This window comes from Agelaius phoeniceus, chromosome 2, assembly GCF_051311805.1.
Source record: "Agelaius phoeniceus isolate bAgePho1 chromosome 2, bAgePho1.hap1, whole genome shotgun sequence".
In the NCBI taxonomy this organism is placed as follows: domain Eukaryota; kingdom Metazoa; phylum Chordata; class Aves; order Passeriformes; family Icteridae; genus Agelaius; species Agelaius phoeniceus.
The window spans coordinates 13,812,169-13,834,093 of record NC_135266.1 but is presented as its reverse complement, the minus strand read 5'-3'; the positions used below and the strand labels follow the sequence as shown (position 1 = coordinate 13,834,093).

Genomic DNA, 21,925 nt, shown 5'->3' with positions numbered 1-21,925 from the left:
GACAGCCTGGTGCCTGCCAAGTACTGGCAGCCACTTCCCTAGCTTCCTGGAGCAGGCACGACCCAAACCCATAAATTGAGGGTGGGAATGTCAGAATTTGGGTGTCTGTTGAAAAGAGAAAACACTTGCAGGCTCTATGTTTTGCTTGGAGCTTTATTGTCACTTTTGCTTTGGAAAGCTGAGTGGAGACCTGCCAGAGTTGGTGGGGTGGAAGAGCCACCTCTGCAGTCAAGCAATCTGCTACACTAAAGCAAGTGCCTCTAGTCTTTAGCAGCAATGTGGCCTTGCATCACGCTGGGTTACGGAAGACATGGTGTGTGCTGTGCAGCTGCTGCAGGCTTCACATGGGAAGTGCCAGATCCGAGTGCCCTGCTGCTCCTCCTGGGCATGGGGAGTAAGAGGCCTCAACCTTGGCTGCAGGACTGGCAGTTGAGTCACAGGCGATGCTTGGCTGAAAGGAAGATCCAGCCCCGACAAAGTTAAGTTACCACTCAGGTCTGAGAGGAAAATACTTGTGCAGAACGTATGGGTTTGCCTGTTTTAGCTGAGATCCAGCTTGCAGTTGCCCAGTTTTCATCCTGTTCCTATTCCCCTTCCCTCTGCAGTGACTCTGCCCTGTGCTGACACAGTATCTGGCTGCTCATCTTGCTCTTTCTCCTCCTCTTTGAAACTCAGTATTCCCTGCCAGCAGAGAGGCAGATGCTGGTTTCTCCCTCAGGTTTCTGGGTGTTTGCTAAATCCCAGGGCTTAAAAATCAAGCACAAATACTGAACTTAGCTGTTCCTCTGTGAGCTCCCTCTCCTAATTTACATCTTGATCACATTAGCCTTTATTGACTTAGTTTTAGAGCCTGGATTTCACTGCAGAACACAGCGGCAGAACAGTTCCTGCCTGGAGCTACACTTCTCAAGGCTCTTGAGCAAAAAACCCATGGTGTGTAACCTACCCCTGCACTACTGCTAGGTCCAAGACTTCTAAAATCTCAATAGTTAGCAGATGGTGGTTGCTCCTGATAAATGGTGCCAGGAAGCATTCGGCTGGGGGAGGATTTCTGCAGCTGAGAGCTGCAAGGATGTCACCAGGGCTGGCAAAGCCCCAGATAGGGGGTAGGGGTGCAAAATTTCTCTTGAGATCACAGAAATGTGAGGTTCTGCTGGCTTGTTTCACCCTCTCACTGAAGATAATCCCCAACAAAAAAAACCCCATGTTTGATATGAAATATATTTTTTTCCTGGCCAATCAAAATACTTTGACTTCCTTCTGTTGTCACTTCTAACACCTCAGTGGCACAGTGGTGCTTTGTGGCGGTGTGGTGGCAGTGCTGGAGGACACCCAAGTGCCCCAGCCTGGCTTGGCCTGCACCATCCCACGTGGCAGGGAGTACTTGACTGTGCCTTAGTGACAGAGGCCAGGTCTGGAAAGGAGAATCCCACCTTCCTGCTAAGTCCCTCAGCCAGGTTGCAGGACACCTGCTTCCCAGGCCTTCAGGGAAGAGTTTGTTGCTGAAACAACTGATGCACTCACACCTTGAGCAGGGCAAGGGCCCAGCCCCTCCACGTTGCCTCCTGCATTAGAGCTGGAACCACCAGGCTGCTGGCTAAAAGCACAGCTCTGCAGGAGGAGGAGGTGGTGTCACTCACCTGCCTCAGAACACCTTTCTCTCCAGCTGTGCCCTAGCAGGGTCAGTAAGCCATGCCCTTTGCAGGCAAGGAGCTCCTTGGGCCATTGGGTGCTGAAGAAGTAGAACAAGTGTTAATGGCTTCCTTGGAGGGTTAGACTGTGGCTGGATGCACTGTGGTCCTTTACCACAGGTAGGGAAATAGTTCCAAAGCCTTGACTCAAGCAAGTTCAGGTACACCCAGCCAGTTTAGGGTTTGTCTTTGGCAAACTCGCAACTGGGAAAAATACTTTGCCTCTTTCTGAATTTTACTGCCTGTATGTTGATACTCCTTGGCTTTACAAAGCAAGTACCAGCTGGGTGTCTGCTTTTGAGCTTCTGATGGTTCCAAGGCCACTTCAGGTCCAGGCTGCAGACAGGTGGTGTGGCCTAAACACCATCCCCAGGTTCCAGCTGCAACCTGTCTTACCTGAGCCCCTGATGATGTCTGAGGTGTGTCAGCTGTTTGGAAGGCAACCTTCCCCAAATATCCCTGTGTGCTGAGCTGGGGGAAGCCAGCCCCTTGAAGGGACACCTCATCTGAAGGGACACTTCTGAGAGAGACTGGCACAGAAACCCTGCCCTGTGAGCTGTGCTTTCTCTCCTCTGCCCTCAGCTGTAGGTGCCTGTTGTACATGTCTGAGAGGAGCTGGAATGGATTCCTGCACCCTGGAGTGGTGTCTCTGCCATCAGGCCCTGTGTGCCAGACTGTGTGGTGGTCCTGTCTCACATCACAGAGAACTTTCATGCCACACTAATCATTGTTTCTGACCTCTGTGACTCTCTTGCAGAAAACATATGCACAGGGGGATTGCACAGGTGGGCAAAATTGCCAATGAATTACAGACATCCAGACATTTGAAACTGACATTTTGACCTCTTTCACGAGCAGGCATTTTTCTGTGGGTTACATAGCCCTTACTTTTAGAAAATTGATGCTAGCATAAAGTATATTATAATAATTATTTGTGAAATAATAATAGCATATTAATGGCATGCAAATTACTGATCTAGGAATCCAGCATGCCCATAACGATTCCTGTACTTTTAATGTCAACATTAAAAGCAACTTCTAACTAACAGTGATAAGGCAAATTAGCACTAATAACAGTTTTGACACTAATAGTAAGTTATCATTTTTTTAAAAGTCTTTCCTGTTGCCAAGGCTCAAACTGATTTTAAAAAAGCTACACCACCTCTCAGCTTGCTGTCACTGATGCTTTTCCTACAACACTGTGAAGAGATTTCACTCCTCTTGTTCTTAGCAAAGGTCCCTGTGATTGTGCCAGACTTCCTACTCTGTGGTCAAACACTTAGGAAACAAGAGTTTCTAATTTTAAAAGACATATGCAGAGCACCTTTTCCTTAATTCAATTTGGTAAAACGTTTTATCAGCAAAGGTTTTTAAAAATGCCATTAGTATGCACTGTTGAGTGGGCAGAGCCAGGAAATAGGATCAATGCTTTTGAATTCCTTCCCTGTCTCTGCACAGCTAAACTCCTCTCACCTCCTGTGAATTTCACACACTCTGTTAGCATCAGCTTTAGTTATTCAGCACATATGGCCAAAGGACCATCCCACAGGGGGAACACACACCAAGCTCTGTGGGCTAACTCACAGAGGAAGCTTCATCTGGATGTGGACAACGTAGGTAAACCAGAAGAGTTGCCTTCTTGCCCTCCCCCAGGAACATGCCAGTGTCAATGAACAATCTGTTATAAGTTCACTGCTCGTGTGGCTGGGGCCTGTGTTGGTAAGTGATCGCTGTCTTTGGGTGGACAGAAGTAGCTGTATGATAACAGCCTCTGTTCTGAAGCCTTCACAACCTAATTTTGTGTTTTTCTCAACTGAGTGGTAATCAACATGGCAAGTCAGTGCAAAGATGAGAACTGCAGTAAGAGGCAGGCACTGCATGACTTGGTAGCACTGAGTTGTGACACAGCTCACTGATGTGAGCTACTTAATTCACACAAGCTTTGTGACTCTTGCTATGTGTTTGTTTACAAACAAAATACCTGCTGAGTTCCTTCCAGCAGAAGGTGCCTTTTTCACTCAGAGTTTGCAACCAGAGCAGTGTGTCTGAGATGGTGCCTGCACTGGAGGGTCTGGGCTTTCATCCCAACACAGACAAACTCTACATTCAATTTCAGCTTTGTTACTGGTTTCAGTGCAGCAAAGAAAAATCATAGAAGCAAACAAAGCTTCTTGAGGTTTGGCAAGCTGTCAGAACTGACAGATGGGGGCCAGGACTCTTCTGGGGCTCTGAAGTGTCACCAGCTCACCACTCAGTGCATGAGTTTGGTCTGAGCAGATTTCTCTCCAGAAAGATGCTGTTGCAAATTCTGAACTGCCTTTCCAAGGCACTTGGGGACCTTTAGTAAATGGCTCTGTGAAGGCAGCACATCCCAAGGAGAGCTTTCTAAGTGCTACAGTCCCACCTCAACCTTCCCTGCTATCAGTTAGAGGAGCCTGAACCTGACAAGTAAAATAACTTCTTGGAATTTTTATCAGCAGTTTTTGAAGTTAGTTAGAAAATTATAATCTTCTACTGCTGCATACAGACCAGGAAGAGAACTACTGCAAACCTTTTCAGTGGTTCTGTTTTTCCTCACTACCTCCAGTGTACATCCCTGATGTAGGAGTGGTTGCATTTAATGCTAACAGTACCAACAGACTGTGTTGTGTGGTGCTGTGATGCAGCTCTGCTGAATGCAGTATTAAATTCATCATCACACCTTCATAAAATACAGATATCCCAAACAAGCAACAGCCAGAAGCAGCAAATCCTGCTGTTGCAGTATTGGTATGCATTAATGGCTTCAGCAGCCAGGTTTGCCATTACCCTGCTGTGCTGCCTTTTGAGACAAAGTCTGCAGCAAAAGTATCTGCTCTTCACCTGTGTTAGAGAAGAGAAATAAAAACACTCAGACTTCCTGGGATGGCAGAATACCTACCCAAGCTCCATCAGGTCCAAACAGCTCTAAAAAGTTGCCAATAAATTCCCTGGACTTTTCTTCCCATTTCTGAATGAGGTCATGGCTCTTCTCTTCCACCTTGTAAACAAATTCTTTTGACTTTTCCTCCACGTTCTTGACTTTTTCTTTCATTTTGTCCACTTGGTTTTGAAAGCGATATTTCTTCTCCTGTTTTAAAAGTGTGGTCAATGATTAATGAAAAACTTAGAAATAATTAGCTACAGACAGTTGAGAAGAAGAAAAAAAAATTGCATTAATGCATCCTAATATATATGGCCTTGGTTAGCTATTCCCACATTATTTTTATAAATGCAAGGTTATCATTTGTGGAATGAAATGCAGAAGGTACATATTGAAAAGGTTTCTAGCATGATTACCGTGTTTAATCCACTACCTGAATCTTTCTCTATTTTCAAACTGAATGCACTTTGAAATTGATATGAATCTTGTGAAGGACATGAGTGGGAAATTAACAGCTCAAACTTAAGAGTAGGCAAAAGGTAAATCTCCCTATGTTCCCTAGCAAATGCTGCTGACTTGCCAGCCTGGATGTCTACTTGGACTAAAATGTCTCTTTGGGTGGATTTCTGCAGAGCAGAAGGAAAACTCTCATAAATTCTGAGCCTGGCTAATACAGGAGCTTCTGGCTGCAACAGAGATGTGTGTAGGCCAATGGCTTGTGGCCAGCAAACTTCACAGAAAGGAGAGAACTCCTAATTGCTAAGTCATACTGAAAAAAAGAGAGAGAAGATAATATTAGGGAGCTCCTGGAAAAAGCTTCTGAAATACTTCAGGAATAAAGAGCTTTTGTCTTGAAATGCTTGTGTGCTCCACCAAGTTTTGGTACAAGCAAATAAGCAAGGCTGTGCTCTTGAAGGTATGGTGGTCTGTGTAGAAGTGCATATCACTATTGGCTTTTAATTTTCTGTTAACTCCATTTTATGGCCACTTGAATTTATTTTAAAAAAGCAAGCACTGGGGGTTTATTCTAGCTCACAAATCACTAGAAGAACTGTCTTTGCAAGCCACAAGCACAAAAAAATATCCCCAAGGTCCAAAGAAACCTCACTTTCTCTGTACCTAAAGGATGATCAGCCCTTTAATGAGGAAACCAGTGCCCTTCTGCAAACAAGACCAGTGCTCTTGAGAAATCCTGGGGATTTCATTTTGAGGTGAACAGTCTCCAGTACAAATCAGTACTTCTGCATTTGAATTACTGCAAGCTAAACAATCATGCCAGGAGGTTCTTCAGGAGACATCATAGTGTGAGATGGGGGCAAGCATGACTTATGCAACAGTATCTTAACCTCACAGCTGCTCAAGGATAAATTTAGGATAAATTTGAGAATCTCCAAGGCATCCAGCATGCCTTAATTTAATGATTTTGATCACTATTTGCAATAGTGATCTTTCTGAGTGGAGTACTTACAAGCAAGATTTTTTACAGGTGTAGAAGACTCAAAAAAAGCACAGTGAAATAAATATTTATGCCCTGTGATCTGGGGTTTATCTGCCAGACTTCAAAATAAGAAAGAGATAAACTCTAATGAAATGACACAATTCAGTCCTTCACAAGGGAGTTTCCAGGCTCCAGGGAGGGAGGTAGGAAGTCCTGCTGTGAGCCATCTCAGACATCACAACAGAGTTTTCAGTTACATGGGTTATCTTGAGGTCTTAAGTCAAGACTTGAAACAGAAAATGAAGGAGGTAAAGTCTGATTTCCATACAGTGTTTACTTCTCATTGGAAGGGCAGGTCTGTATGTGGAAGATGAATAATCTGAGCCATCCTTTCATATGGCTCTCCTGCCATTGTGGTTTCTGAGCTCTACAGCAGCATCATTTATGTACCAGCTTCCTAGCATACTTCCTTGGCTTTTGAAAACCATTCTAACTTTCCCTAGTAATTTCACTGCTGCTCTGTGATTGGCTTTGTTAGGGCTTTTGGTTTTTTTGGGGTTTTTTTGTTTTTTTTTTCTTTTTTTGTTCGTTTGTTTGTTTTTTGTTTTGTTGGTTTTTTAATCCTATCACATTGTAGAGAAACTTTGGATCTCAAAAGTTTCTCTTTGAGAAATCTCTGCCTTCTTGGAATAGGAATATAGAAAGAAACCATGTCTTGGATTGAATGGTTGAGCAGCTTCTGATGGAAGGGTGGGCTCCTTCCTAGTGTGTCATTGTCGCCTATAGCTCAAGGAGGAAAGGGGAGCAGCACCTTTGTTAAAAGTGTAAAATAAAAACTAAGCTGCTAATTAATAGGAGCAATTAAAACTACCCTCAGCTTACCAGTGTCTTTTAAATTCTTTCCAGCTCTTTTAAAAGCAGCATGAGGAAGATATAATTTCTTAACCTTTCCTTTACATTGAGAGTGTTTGAGGAGCACTCACGTTGATGAAGCTGACGTTCAGCTCCTTGGCGGTGTAGCCTCGCTGCAGGTTGCGCCGCGCGTACACGTCGTAGTCGCGCACGATGCGCGTGATGATGTCCGATGTGGAGATGCCTTCGGTTCTCTGCGTAGGTACAAACATTCCTGAGCAAAGTGGGAGAAGAGAGCCTGCTGATAAAGCTTGGCAGGACCAGGCACTGTGGCACATAGCTGAGGATGAACTTAAAAATGCCTGACAAAGGTAAGAGGCTCGCAATTCTGCCTTATTCCGAGTTCTCTCCTGTTGTTCCTGTCTGAGTCTGGGGAAGGCGAGGTTGCTATACTACTCATTTTTCTCTCAAGTCTTTAGAAAGACTAAAATTGCCCTCTGTACAGTGTCAGCTGTGATGTGGAAGTTATTAGACTGGCAGGGGCTCCTGAGCCAGGAAGGCCAAGCTTCACAGCTGTGGCCAATTCACTGAGCAGTTCTTTCCATAAGCACAGCCCTTATTTAATGTTATATAAAGGAGCAGGGAGGTTTGCTGCTCTCCTTTATTTCCACTCTTGGGCTTTACCTGACAGTCTCTGTTCTGCTGAGTAGAACAGACCAGCCTCTGGCCTTGACAAAAGCCAGGAAAAAGATGCATTACAGTAACTGGAAACACCCTGGAGGTGCCAGTGGTTTGTAACAGAAAGATGAAGTGTCATGTGTGTGAAGTGTAGTGTTTCGTGTCCATCCAGCCATGCCAGTGGCTGCATAACCATCCTCCCTGCTCTGACAAATCAGTCCCTAAGAAAACTGGCCATTTATCAATACTGCTCATGTTTTCCTCAACACAACTGAGATATATGTAGCTTTCTAATTGCTCCCCTCCAAAGGAGGAGCACCTGAACTCTTACTGCAATTCACAAATGAAATAGTAGCAGAGTGCAAGCACACCTTGGTTTAGTAGTTATTTAGGGCTACAAAAAAAATTGCTACTCTCACTTATATGTAATTGCAACATGAAACTGCTGATGAAAGAGAGAGAGAAGATTGGAGATGGTTTGGGAAAAGAAAGTAGTGCTTTGTCTTAAAATGGTTTTATAGCTCCTGGCAAATTAATCCTCACACATTCACTTAAAGTAAGCAGGCATTGGTACCTAATTTTACAGGGCTGGAAAAAGACTCAGAGAAGGAACCAAGAAGCTTAGCAGCCTCTTGTGACTAAATGCTATGTGATATTTTTTCTTTCTGATCTCTAATTAATACTCTGCTAAAAAAATAGATTACTTTAATCATGAGCAGACATGCTTCCCTGACTGTTGCTTTTCAGGCTTCCACCAATCACTCAGGAAACTATTTTTGGAAGCAATGAAACCCACTTTGAGCCAGAAACCTTTATAGATAAGAGTTACAAGAATACATGGACAAAATCCAAACCCCACCTTTGTCAAGCTGAAAGTGGAACTGTAGGTGGGCATTATCCTTAGTCACTGACTTTGCTTTCATCTGCTTCATGTGTTGGACTGATCCATGTTTTCCAAGCTAATTGTTCACAGATGTGCACAGTTTCAGTCAGTGCACTGTTACCCAGCTCACCAGTGCCCATATGCCCTCCCATCCACTGAAGGTAGTGGGGAATTGGGAGCCCATGAGAACCTACCCAAGGAGCTCCCTGCTTCCCATCTACTTTTCTGCTCTCCAACAACCTGATGTGGAAAAATGGGAGTACTGGAACTATGGAAAAATGTGCAAGTGCATCAACAGCCCTGGTCTATTTCAAACAAACCCCCTGGGAGAAAGGGGAAATTCATTATTGTAATAATGCTGCTCTGGAGCATTAGGGACTATAACAGCACTAGATCTCAAAACTCATCACAAATAAGTTAACATTATTCCCAGTTTATACATAGCAAAATTCAGCCATACAAGACCCAAGATGCTTCTCTGGTATCTCATGGTGACAGACACAATGGACCACAGCTCCCTGAAGCTGCAAGTCTGTACTCTCTTCTGCCAAGTTTGAGTTTCTCATCGGGTTGTGTGTGCACTGTGCCCATGCTCAGTGACAGCAGACAAGGGTGTGCCAGGTTTGGGCACTCTCACACCAAGTCTGGTAATGATCCAGTAACACCAAGAGTTCCTGTTGTGCTGTCCTGTGCACTCAGCACCTTACAGAAGAAAAGTAAAATAGCTGCCTATCCAGCACATGTGCAGTATGTCTCCTGGTGACCCATTCTTACCAGAGGGACCTTTTTCACTGCCTACTGAAGGAAGCTGGTGTTGGCTCTGAAACTATAGAACAGTCATTCCCAAAGGAGGGCGGTGAGTCTGATACCACAGGGAGGTTCACAAGTGGAAAAAGATCAAGAACTGCTGCTATAAAAAGCTTATTCCTACAGCTCAGGTCAATAGCTGGTCTATAGCTGTCATAGTATAGTTTGAGGTCACTTAGCATGGCATAAGACCATCAGGCAGATTGCTCTGGAATTTTTTCAAGCCTCCAATATACATGTCTATGCAGAACAGAGAGGCTGGATTTGCCAGGGCTCAAAGCAGCATCTCCAGGGAGCAGCAGCAGAAGGATGTGATTTGTTCCTCCTCTTTCCACTGTTCACTCTATTAGGATAGCTACTACTGGCAAGCAGTGGCTTAATGTTATCTCCTCAAATTCATCTGCCTTCAACTGAAGAGACACAAATTCCTAATGAGTTCAGCATCTTCATGTTCAATGTAATGGTATCAACCAAACTGCTAAATGGTCATGGGAAATTAATTACTCTGATACTGATTTAAACACTCTGCCAGTGTAATGAAAAGAACCCTCAGTGCAAGTGGATCCTAATGGCTCCTGAAGGTTGCCTGTGCTTGCCCATATTTAGGACTGGGATGTGTCAAGGAGGTGTCAGTTTGTGGTTATCAAGAACTGACTAAAGTTGGCTGGCCTGCTGTGGGAACTGAACTCATTTTCATCCATTCAAAATTCTTAGTCAAGAAAATTGTTTTAAAAAAAAAAATTGTCAAAAACGGTTTTAAAAATGCAGATGGGTCTATTTTGTGCTAGATCTGAATGGTTTCCTTGGGATTATGGCAGGAATTCAGCCAAGGATGTCCTCTGAGGTTTTCTTTCTGCTCAAGTCAGCAGTACCTACCATTAGGGTATAAGACAATGTGATATTACCTCTATTGCTCCTCTCCCAGCAGTTCTGGTTAAAAGGCAATAAAAGAATGTGAGCTGAGGCTGAAAAGGAAGGTGCTAAAAATGTGGAGTTGCCCTTACCTGCCTCCTTTATGTGTTTGTATACGTCATCCGATCCAGCGGAAGAGTAGGGGATGTCATCGTGTGCTACGAAGTCAATCTGCCAGGGAACAGAAGAAGAATCACATCACCAGCACCAGATTTTGGTTCACTGGGGGATTGTTACAGAGAGTTATCCCTTTTCTTGACTTTAGCTAACTTGCTTTTGACATTCTCATCCTAAAGCCATCACCTAGTGGATTTTACTAGATTTGGGCCTGCAACTGCTCTGTTGTATGATCAATTATAAAAAACCAGAAATCTTCTCTCCAAAAGCACTGCCACTGCCTCATCACTCTGACTGGCTCAGTGTGATATGCATACAAAACCCAAGACACAGGCTCCTGCTTTTATTCCTACTGCAAAAGTAAGTGGTGAAGCCTTGGCTTTCAAAACCATGGAGGCAGGATAATTGATGTTGGGTCCTTAGGGCTGTGCATATATACATGCATACCTAGTACTGTCATGCTGTCCTTCTGTCACCCTGTGATGTAGACACTAAAATACATCCTACTTAATTATGCTTTTGTTCAGATTCATATGTGTTGCAAGGCAATCAATAGCATGTAAAACACTCTATCCTGCCTTTTAGAGGGCACATGGTATTTTTACATATTGCACCTGTTGCCATTAATAAGAAACATGCCTTTAATTTAGGACTTCAGTCACTAGGTGATAACTTTCCTGGTTTACCATCTCCTTTTCTGAAAGTCAATTTATCAGTAATTTTTTCAGTGTTATTTTACCTTTCAAAAATCACAGTAGAGAAATCATCTCAGCATATTGAGAAAAAAAGGCAAAATAAACATCACGTTTTCTGACAGAGATGGAGGCAAGGAATGCTAGGTACCTAATTTCAGCAACTGGAATTAACTGAATAAAATAATTTGCTCCATTTAATAGGATTTCAGACTTGCTCATTCTCAACTGTCAGTCTACAAAGCGGAAGGGGGAGATAAGGGAACAAAGGTACCTTATGTTTTTCAAGGAACTCAGGTGTCAATGTCCAGGGTGCATCTCTGATGACCTCATCCACATAACGACAGTGTCTGAGGGCTTCGTATCGCTCCGTTTCATTCATCACAGTGAAGCCTTTGAATTTATGAGTTAAATCATCACTGCAAACTAAAATATAGAAGTATGAGCAAAATGGCTCCACATTCAGTAAAATTAGCATGACCAGGAGTTGATTATTCTAGGAAAATCCATTATGCACTTAGTTATTAGCTTAGCAATTCTTGGGGTGTTCTAGGGCATCTAAGAGTTCTGCTTGGAGTTGGCAGATACAACTGTGTAATAATGAGACAACCTTCTCTTTCTGGAGCTGCAGCCAGAGGCCAAGTATGGTATTTTAAGACACTTCAGGTGGCATCCTTTACATGCTAAGGTAAACCAATCCCACTCTTAAGTGGAGATTTCATGGGCTGTGATATTCCAGGGGTGATGGCCAATGCTTTGAAACCAAACAAACAACACAGTGTGATTTGTGAGCACAATCACAGAGTGCTCACTATCTTCAGGTATCACAAAATGGTCGAGGCAGGAAAACCACTTGACACCACCTAATCCAAACCCCCCCCTCCCAGCACAGTCAACTGCAGGTTGCTCAGGTTTCCAAAGATGGAGACCCCTCAGCCTCTCTGGGCCTCCACTTCCTGCTTTTTATTTTTATATAAACAACACTCTAAAAGGTAAATTTGCCAACAAAGCTCAAAATCACAGTGGGACAGTTTCTCATTAAATAAATCCTGATGGAAAACAAGTAATAGAAAACTTTATAGGAATCTGTCTCCAAGCTTAGCTTTGAGTTCAGCAGGTTTCACAGAAAGAAGAGTAAGGCTTGTGCCATGTTCAAATGGAAAGCTGCTGAAGGAAGCCCCAAGGAAAGGACTGGGAGAAGCCATATGCTCTAGTGAAATGAGCAGATTAAAGGTCCAGAAATCCTGCACCTTTAACTCTGGATGCACCAATATTTTGTCACATTGCTTTTAAAATGAGGGGCAGCAAGACCCACATTACCAGAGGACTGTAAAAGTTAGGTATTGTCTTTCTACCCACATAACATTGTGTAAAAACCAGTGACCTTCTCCACCACCACCTCTTTCCAACATTACATCTACAACAGTCATTTGACACCCCACATGGAATAATGTGATACCCGTTTATAGCTGGGTTGCCAGTGGTTGTCCTTCACCACAGGTCAAACCTGTGCCTTTGGATCTTTGTCTGTAAATGTACTTGACAAATGATAAATGTAACATTACCAGTGCCGCAGTGAAGTGTGAGAGCAGCCCTACAGTTGCTGCTTCTTTCTAATTTGAAAACATCAACCTATCAGGCAAGGTGCTGGCAAAGATACAGTCTTTTCTGAGATGTGAAATGGATGTTCTTGCTGTGATGGTCATTAAGGACTTTCAAAGTAGGAAAAATGTAGAAAGGCATAGATAGCCCTGAAGCTTGTGCAAAATTCAAAGCCACATAATAACATACGTATGAATTTCAGCAAGCAAAATGCTACTCTGTCCTATTATGTCAGTTTTGATGCCTGCTGACAAGAAATTTAATGGTGATCAAAGCATTTTCAGGAGAAAAATCCCTTCAGAGACTGTACTTGTATTTATTTACAGCCTTTATGACATCTTTAGGCTACCCTCTCCTGGAAGAAAAAGTCTACTAAAATTATTGGGAAATAGTAATTTTTGCTTGAATTCTGAAGAAAGGTTTGATTTTATTTTCTGATTACTATTTGTTCATGTACAATGCAGACACAGTATCTTCCTTTGTACTTCTTTTGAATCTGTCATCCTGCTCTAATAACTGATTTGGGAAGGTATAAATGTCCATTTTAAAAAGAAAAGTGATCTTAGGTCTAAATAATTGTCTTCACAAGAAAAATAGAAGGGGCTTGTTGTGATGCCCACAAAGACATATGACACCGGTGCTTTTGCAGCACAAATTTTATGTGGGTGTGGGAAGGTGTCCATTTTTTAAACATGCTAACACACAGTGCCTTGCTGGGAGAAGGTGCTGATGAGTGCTGGCTGCTTTGTCCTTCACACCAAAAATAGGGGCAAAGTGAAGCTATGCCATGAATTTCAAAGGAGCTAGGCTTTTTCCCCAAAGCTCCTTCTCTTATCTGGGGCAAGCCCATATCCTTTGAAAACAACAACAAAATGAACATAACTTGCTTTTTTTTTTAAACCTCACAGTCTAGTGCTTCCACTTGCTGCTTCTGCACGTTGTCTGGCTCAGCAGGAAACCAGAGAATCCTTATTGTTTCCTTCCTAACAAAGGGACTTGTCCTTTACCTCACAGGAAGCTCCATGGGAATTGCCACATTTCATAAACTTGAGTAAAACTAAAATACGTGTTTATAAAGAGATTTTGGTTTTCCTCTGTGTTGGGTCTTTCCCCCCCACCCCCCGCCCCCGCAACTGTTTGGGACAAATATGCAAAATAATGCACCTTATAGTACCTGAAGGTTGCACTCATGTTCACTGTAAAGCATTTGAGCAGCTGAATGAAGGTTGCTGTGAAATGTTTCTGCGAGGAATATCTCAACCCTGGAGGGGCAAGGAAAATGGAACCAAACTGCACATTTATGAGGCTTCATGAGAGCAGGGCGTGCACAGCCAACTAGGTAGGAAAGAGCCACCCTCCAGTGACTCCTCTGGCACAGGCCAACTGCTGAACAGCTGTTAGCCAGGCACACACCAAGAAAAGAAGATATTCTTAGCCAAAAAAAAAAAAAAGGATTATGAAAGTAACCTGCCTGGGGACACTTGTGAACTGAAATGACATTCCACTCATGACCTACATTTGGGTCTTCAACGACAATGGGCCAGACTTAGGTTCTGTGATGATGCTGAAGGCTGGGTCTGGACCTGGCAGGCAGAGGTCATGGTCTGTGCCTGGCTGGCAAAGGGACTAATGAGCCAGAAATAAATAATGGTTGCTCTCATTCACTCATCTCCATCTTTGAACAATTTTGAGCAAATAACTGAAAAAGGTAAATTATTCATATGGAGCTATTTTAAGCTCAGAGCCATGCAGGCACCTGCTTTAACTAGAATGGGAATTGTGCCTGTGCTGCTGAGGGCAGAATTTGACTTTTACTTTAATTGATGCAATTGTAAGATGTAATTCAAGGCAAATCACCTATAGAAAGCCCCTGAGTGAAAGCAGCATTCAAGTCATAGTGTATAAACAGCTGGGGGTGGGAGCACAGCAATAACTTTCTGATAGTGAAGCAGCACAGAAGCAAAAATCCAGTGCAATAAATAACTCTGATCTTACCTCCTACTAATAAGTAGCTATTTGGGAATAGAGTTTTGGCTTGCATAAGAGCTCTAGCATGGCCAGCGTGGAAGAGGTCAAATATTCCATCTGCATACACTCTGACAGGTCTGTCAACTGTGGAAAAAGAAACACAACAGTGATTTTTCAGATCTCAAACAAGTTGCACTTAATTCTCCTGGATGGCATTTTGTTCCCAGATCAGATGATTGCACAGATTACCCCAGTTCTGATATTCAAAAGCCCCACAGGTGAACCTGCAGTTTCTGATACTGCACATTACTTGTTCTTTGTACTCTCTGCTGTTTTCTCTCAGACTTACTCTAGTTATTATCATCCATCATCCCCATATTCTAATTTAGCAAAAATGTCATCTTTCTACCTCATTCAGAGTTCCACCATATGTCTTGTTCTTTTCTCTCTGCCTTTCTAATCAGATATGCCTTATGGATTTTTCCCATCATTTCCCTTTCCTTCCCTCTTGCCTTGACTTTTTCCACAGCTTACTGCTGTAAAAATCAATTGCTTACCTCCTCTATGCAAACCTTTTACTTCACTTTTTCCAGACTTTCCCCAAGTTCTTCTCTCTAATGAGGCTATAACTTCTCTTTCTCATGCTATCACTCTTATAAATCTTTCTGTACAGCACCTTCAGCAGCAGCCTCCAGAATGAAAAAGGACTTGCTTTCTCAAATGACATGCTTTGCCACCTCCAAGCAAAAGCACAGTGGAGATGAAACCAACAGAGCTCAAACCTCCATGGACTGTGTTTCAGTGACAGCAGAGAGATGTCTCTGCAGTCAGGACATCCAAGGGTCCATGGGAGAGAGAGCACTGTTCCTTGCACAGCTGACTGGAAAGCTGCAGCTTGCTCCTATAATGTGGACATACTTTGAAAGCTTACTTTAAATAAGTAGAGTAAGTCAACAGAGCCTTTTAAAAAATAAGCTCTTCAAATATGGGGGGGCTGAAGGATACATTTGGGACTTCATCCTGCTTCCCCAGTCCAATCACAGATGCCCAGACAAAGAAATTGGCAAGTAACCTTTAAGGCCACTGAAGGTCTGATGTGATCATCAGGAACATCAGTGAAAGAAAAGTTTTCCAGAGATGAGAATCCAGAAGGTAGCTACTACATAACACAATTTTCACACTGGCTGGAGTGGGCTGGCAAGCCCTCCTTCCAACCAACATCCACAAATACATCAAACTCTAACTTGAAATGTTTTTTCTTGTTGTTTTTCTAAGAGAACTGTAGTTGCTGGTTTCTTCTCCATTACCTGATAGCACTAGACATTAGGCTTTTGCTTTTGAGTAGAAGGCACAAATAATCATTAATTGATGTTTGTATGGAAGAAGCAGTGCTCTGGGAGTGCCCATGGCCTGTGGATGTAGCTCTCTCCACATACCTGGTGTCCCCCGGCGCGCTTGTGCAATGGTCAACTTCTCATGGGGTGCTTGGCACTGACAGCTTGTTTCATCAGCGAATGGAGCAGGTGCCGTCAGAGTCTGGGAGGAGGAAAAAGCACAAAGAAATTAAATTTATTTTCACCACCAAGCAGTTATAAAAGAACCCTTTCATTCTGGCAGAATGCTGTAACCAGACTTCATGCCGGTTTGTTCTCTGGGGATTTTTGCTTTTTGGCCACCCCTGAGCACACACAATTCACACAAGGTACAATGGTGAGGAAAATAAAGCTTTTTAAACATGTCATGTGACTGAATTCTTTGTCTCTTGTTAGAGGAGCTTGGTCATCTTTGAGGTGGGTGAAGGCACACAATTTTTTTGTTTGCAGAACAAAGTCAGGTTGGATGGTGTGAGCAGCTTAACACTTCTCAGTGACTCTGAAGGCCTAAGGAAAAATGTATTCTGTTACCTGTAAGTAACAGCTGGAAAAACTACTTGGGACTTAGAAAGCTGCAAATGACAAATGAGCCACCTCTTAACAAGCACCCTTTCCTGCCATTGGCATCAGTACAAATAATTGGGAGTGGAGGTTTTTTGTTGTGGTTTTAGTCAGAATCTCCTATAATTTTGAGGAGCCATTCAAAATAAAGGCAAGGATGCAACCTTAAGTCCCATTTAACAAGAGCTGATTGAGCTGCAACTCCTTTCTGGTCTGACACATTCTGTAATAGTACTAAAACACTCTAACTGTGATCAGAGCACCACAAGGGTACTTTCTCTGAGGAGCTTATAACCTAAAGATACATGAGGCAGTGTGAGGATGTGTGAAGACTGACGTGGCATTATCTGTCAGGAAACTTGATTACTGAATTTGTATTTTCTGCCCATGTCTATGTAGGAAGTTATCAGCCATCAGACCCTCAGGTATTTATTATCTGCCATATAGTCTGATAGGAAAAACAAACAGCTTCTACAGCTTTTGGCTTGAAATCTTTACAAAAACATAACTGAGTTTTGGTTTGCTTTGTTTTTGAGATGAAGTGGTGGTTGAGAAAAGCTGAAGGAAATCTGTCACTTGATTTAACTGGGAGGTCATGGCTGTGCAGCTGTGGCTTGGTTGGGTTTTGACAGTGACCATTTGATGTACAGTTGTCACACCAGTTTGAGTACCCATGGATGATCATAACAGCATCAACAGCATCCATTTCTGCCTTTACACAGTTTTTCAGATTTTTGATGCTGAATGATTAATCACTGAGCATTTAGCATTCTTTAGTACCCCTGAGAGACTTTAGGGCATGTCATGCCTAATTGCTGGCTGATCTCTGGGCTCACTGGTTTGTTGCATGGAAAGCTCAGAGGACAGTAGTAAAACAACAACAAAGACTTAAAGATTCAGATCAAGTTCTTTCTGCTGATTTGCTATTCATTTTGTTTACTACAAGTAAGGCAATTTTATGTAGGTTTCCTTCTTTTCCTTTCCATTTTTCTTTCCTTATTTTTTTCCCATACTCTCAAATGTTAAAGGAAATCATCATCATTAACATCTTCATGATGAAAATCACAGCACCTCTGCATAGCCAAGGTTAAAAATGGAGAAACTATTACCAAGCCCAAATTTCTGTCTGGGTTTCATGGAGGGGAACTGTTCATCAGGCCACCCACGCTGCACAGTGTAGAACATTACACATAATCATACAGTGCCAGCTCTTTCCTTTATTTTCTAAATACTGTCTTTTTGCTTCTGGCTTTGCTATTGCTGGGTGCTAATCTGTCTTTTTATCTCCAAGGAAAGTCAAGTTACACGGCAGCCCATACAGCCTGGTTCCTGCTGAGATAAAGAGGAAGGCAGAAATGTTAAAACAATAATGGCTATGGTCTGAGCCCTGCAACTGGTAATCAGCTCCTAGCTTGGCAGAGGTTGTTTCCTTGAAGGTTATTTGAAGAAAATAGACCTGGTTTGCAGGAAGATATCTCTTTTTCCCCCCAGGCAAACACAGTGGTGCTTTTCATCCATGTAACCACCTTTGTAACACTGAGATTTTTCTTTCAGTCTCTGCTCAATGGAGAACAACCTCTATCAGCTTCCCATCGGTCCAGCTTTTATAAATATTTGTCATTAAAGCTCACTTTACAGATCAGGGCTTAGAACCAGACCTGTCAATATTCCCTCTACTCTCTGATCTCACAGTTACTAGATATGAAAATACATCACATGCAATATATTAAAATCAGCCATATTCTGTCAAAACTGAACAGAGAAAAGCATAAACACCATGTGCTGACAGATGAAAGCTATAGCAATAGCTTCCAAATGACTACTCACTACTATTTTATTTTATCTGTCCTAGAAAAATTATTGCTAAGCTTAAGAAAAACATCTTATGAGTAAAATGAGACCATTTGGTTTGTATAAAAGACCATAAGAGAAAATATTTCAAGAAATTATTTAAACCCAGAAATAATTTATCAAACCTTTTCAATTTGTATATATAATTACTTGTATTCTTTCTAGTTTCTTGATGGTAAGAATTAGAATTGTGAGAAAACAGCAAGTAATGTATATAGCAGCTTTTCATTTTGGTTAATCCATTAAATTTCTTTGGAAGTTTGCTATAGTTTTGCCAACAATCATGTGATTAGACAAAGACTTTGTCTTTCTCTGATAGATTTTCCCTTCATCTCTGCCTTCCTCATATTCTAGGCATTTACATTTTGCAATTACTCAAGCAAAGGAAATTAGCCTTGTATTTTGGACCAAGGTAAGCTCCTGAGACCTGCATCATCCTGTAGTAATATGTGAGAGAAAGCTTATCACATGTCACAAATGGAGAAGTCATTGCTATACTAGGACTTATTAATGATATTTACTTCAGAAGATGATAAAAAGCTCTTGCAATAAGAGTACTGTTTCCTGGAAATTAAGACACAGTATTCAGTAAAATGAGGTTACAGGAAATCATCATATTTGGTAACCCTTGCATATCAGAAGCTGTTCATTCTATGAGAAGTTTAAATAGTGTCTTACTTGCTTTCTAGGAAATTTGCAAAAGAACTGAATGATACTCAGTAAACATCAGAACACTAAAAGATGTAAGGTGGATAATGGAGGCTTTCCCAGCAAGCACCTCACAGCCCCACATGCACCAGCAATGTCTTTGTAACCCACAGCTCTATCTGGTGAGAAGACCACAGTGTGGTTGGCATCCCTGAGCTGGCTCTGGGGCCAGGACACTTCATGAAGAAACCCCACAAGACAGCTAGAAGCATCTTATTATCAGGTGTATCTTGAAGCTGCCTTTTTATTATCTCTCTTCACAGTCTCTTAAGTTACTGTAGCCCTTTAACTTAGCTCCCAGGAGTAAGATAAACACTCATGCTTGTCTTTCTAATGATTAAAAGGAAAGTTGATGGTGATTTGTAGAGAAAGAGGAGTCCTGAAATAACAAGGTCAAGGACACAAGCACCTCCACACGCTCTCTTTTGATTACAGCCTGTTGTGTTATTGCTTGCTTGCTTCTCTGTGTTTGGTAGTTGGGCTGGGTTTTTTACACAGAAGCAAGGAAGACAGAAACATTCTTTTAAGTAGGTAAATGTAGACCCATCCAAGACATAATGCACCTGCCTTTATACCTCTGCCTGCAGGGTGACTGCAGGAAATACATCTAATGGAAGGGACTACTGTTTATTTTTTTTTGTTCATGCAACTACAGCACCTTCTCTCCTCCTCTTGGTGAAGTTGCATTGTCATCTAAGATTTTGCCATCAACAAAGATCAATGAAATTTCCAATGGTGAACCAGTACAGCTACAGAGGCAACACTTGATAAAGCAGTCTGGGCCTGTGCTTATGAAAGAATGAAACTGGCAGGGAAATTCTGTGGGAGGTCTGATGCTGTAACCACCTTCTGTCTCAGAGGCAGGATTTAAAACAGGTAAGTGATTTCACTGGAACAAATAACGTGGGTAAGGTCTACTCATGAGGAACAATTATTTTGGGAACCTGCTCCTGATGTTGGGAAACAAGAATTACAGAGCAAGAAACAATGACATCAGTTCAAGGAATATTTAAGAAAAAGCCCAATCAAAACTATTGAAAAGTAAGTATACGTGCCAAGTTTCTGAGGTATGAACACTTTTTGTAAGTGGAAAGGCCACGTTAAGGACTACCAAGGTCTTCTCTTAGAGGTTCAGGGAGCAAACACTGTCAAAAAGGAAAACTATGTTGTCTCCTACCTCTTTGGGTCAGTAACCTAAATTTACGAGCATTTAAGTTGTAATTGAATGTTACTGGTGGTTTTCTCCTAGTAAACTTTTTACAAACTATTCTACTATCAATGCCAGTATAGAAAAAAGTCTATCCTCTTCTCTCAGACTTCTGCTGACTCAGGAAGGTGGATGTAAACTAAAATATGGCAAACTAACTTCATAAGAACAGTAACTTCAGCATTCTGTTTGCAAACATTTCAAATTAACTTTGTTGCTCTTTCTGGGCTTAATCTTCAATCAAATATACTTTGCTCATCATTAGTATTAAGTAATTATTAAGTGCAAGATGTAATTACAAATTGAAGATACTGCAGAAGAAAAGCAGCTTCCACTGCCTTCTCAAGAAGCATAATGATGTATATATGTAGAGATTCATAGATTATGAAACTAGAACAACTATTACGTAATTGAGTGTAATATTTGCAAAAGGCCAAAGAATTTTGTGACAAGATTCCTGCATGACAGCCATGACTTCTGACTGAACTGGAACACATTATTTAGAAAACAAAATCATCCTACCTAGAGGTAGGATGGGCCCCAAGTTAAGCAGAGTTGAAGTGAAAGAGTTGCCAATGAAGCACCTCAACCTCCATGAACACCAGCTAGAAGTGAAATGTGACCCTTGGGAAGTCTTCCACCTGAGCCTGCTCCCCTGGCACAGCCAGAAGGAGATGGAAGGAGCTCTGCATGCCAGTGATCCAGGCAGGACTCACTGGAAGAGCAAACTGCAGCAAGGGCACTGTGCAGCCCCTAAGCCTGGATGTTCTCCTGTCCTGATGGCTGCAGACAGGAAAGCTGTCAGACATCCCAGCACCAAGGAGGGATACAGAGCAATCCAGGATAAAGAAGCTTGTGGCTCCTTCAAAGGAGCACCAGTTGACAATCATCAGCCTGCAGACACCGTCACCAAGAACCAAACTGGAGCATTTGCAACTCAATGCCCAGTGGCAACTGCCTGCTGGCCCAGGAGGAAAGCTGAAAGTTGGCCACGGTCAACAGACCAGAGCCGCGTAACCATTGCTCTAATGACACTCTGTGTTTTACTGATCAATTCAGTGGAGACAACATCAGCTCCTGTGTTTTGAATGTCTATTACACATTTCTTTTTACTTGTACTGTATAAAATCACAGAATCATGAAGGTTGGAAAAGAGCTTTAAAAGAGCTTTATCCACTCCAACCCAGCACTACCACTGTAACCCCTAAACCACCAAAACACAACACCCAGTGCCAAATCCAGATGCCTCTTGAGCACCACCAGGGATGGCGACTCCACACATCCCTGGGCAACCTATTTTAATGTCTGACCACCTTAACACTGAAAAAATAAAATTTCTAATATCTAATCTGAATCCCCTCTGTCTCAGCTGAAGGCCATTTCCTCTGGTGCACTCACTGTAGGCATAGCAGAAGGGAGCAGCTCCCACCTCACCACAGCCTCCTTTCGGGCAGGTGGAGAGAGCAATGAGCTTCCCCCTGAGCCTCCTCAAGAGTACACAAACCCAGCTCCCTCAGTCATTCCTCACAGGACACGTTCCAGACCCTTCACAACCCTCACTGCCCTTCTCTGGACACACTCCAGCACCTCAGTATCTTTTTTGAAGTGAGGGGCCCAGAACTGGACACAGTACTCGAGGTGTGGCCTCACCATTGTTGAGTAAGGGTGACAATCACTGCCCTG

At 42.5% G+C, this 21,925-nt stretch overlaps 1 protein-coding gene across 3 annotated transcripts in view; it reads right to left on the bottom strand.

Moving 5' to 3' along the window:
* PCYT1B (phosphate cytidylyltransferase 1B, choline) overlaps positions 1-21,925 on the bottom strand; it is a 41,143-nt gene that overhangs the window by 3,336 nt on the left and 15,882 nt on the right. For 2 of the 3 annotated variants that reach the window (XM_054655067.2, XM_054655066.2), the window contains exons 2-7: positions 15,979-16,078; positions 14,570-14,686; positions 11,247-11,398; positions 10,256-10,334; positions 7,015-7,157; positions 4,612-4,800 (exon numbers count right to left, since the gene is read on the bottom strand). In XM_054655067.2, coding sequence (XP_054511042.1) covers positions 4,612-4,800; positions 7,015-7,157; positions 10,256-10,334; positions 11,247-11,398; positions 14,570-14,686; positions 15,979-16,078 — 780 coding nt within the window. Of the gene's footprint in view, positions 1-135; positions 452-4,611; positions 4,801-7,014; positions 7,158-10,255; positions 10,335-11,246; positions 11,399-14,569; positions 14,687-15,978; positions 16,079-21,925 lie in introns of those variants that run through there. The other variant, XM_054655068.2, reaches the window with a different exon arrangement.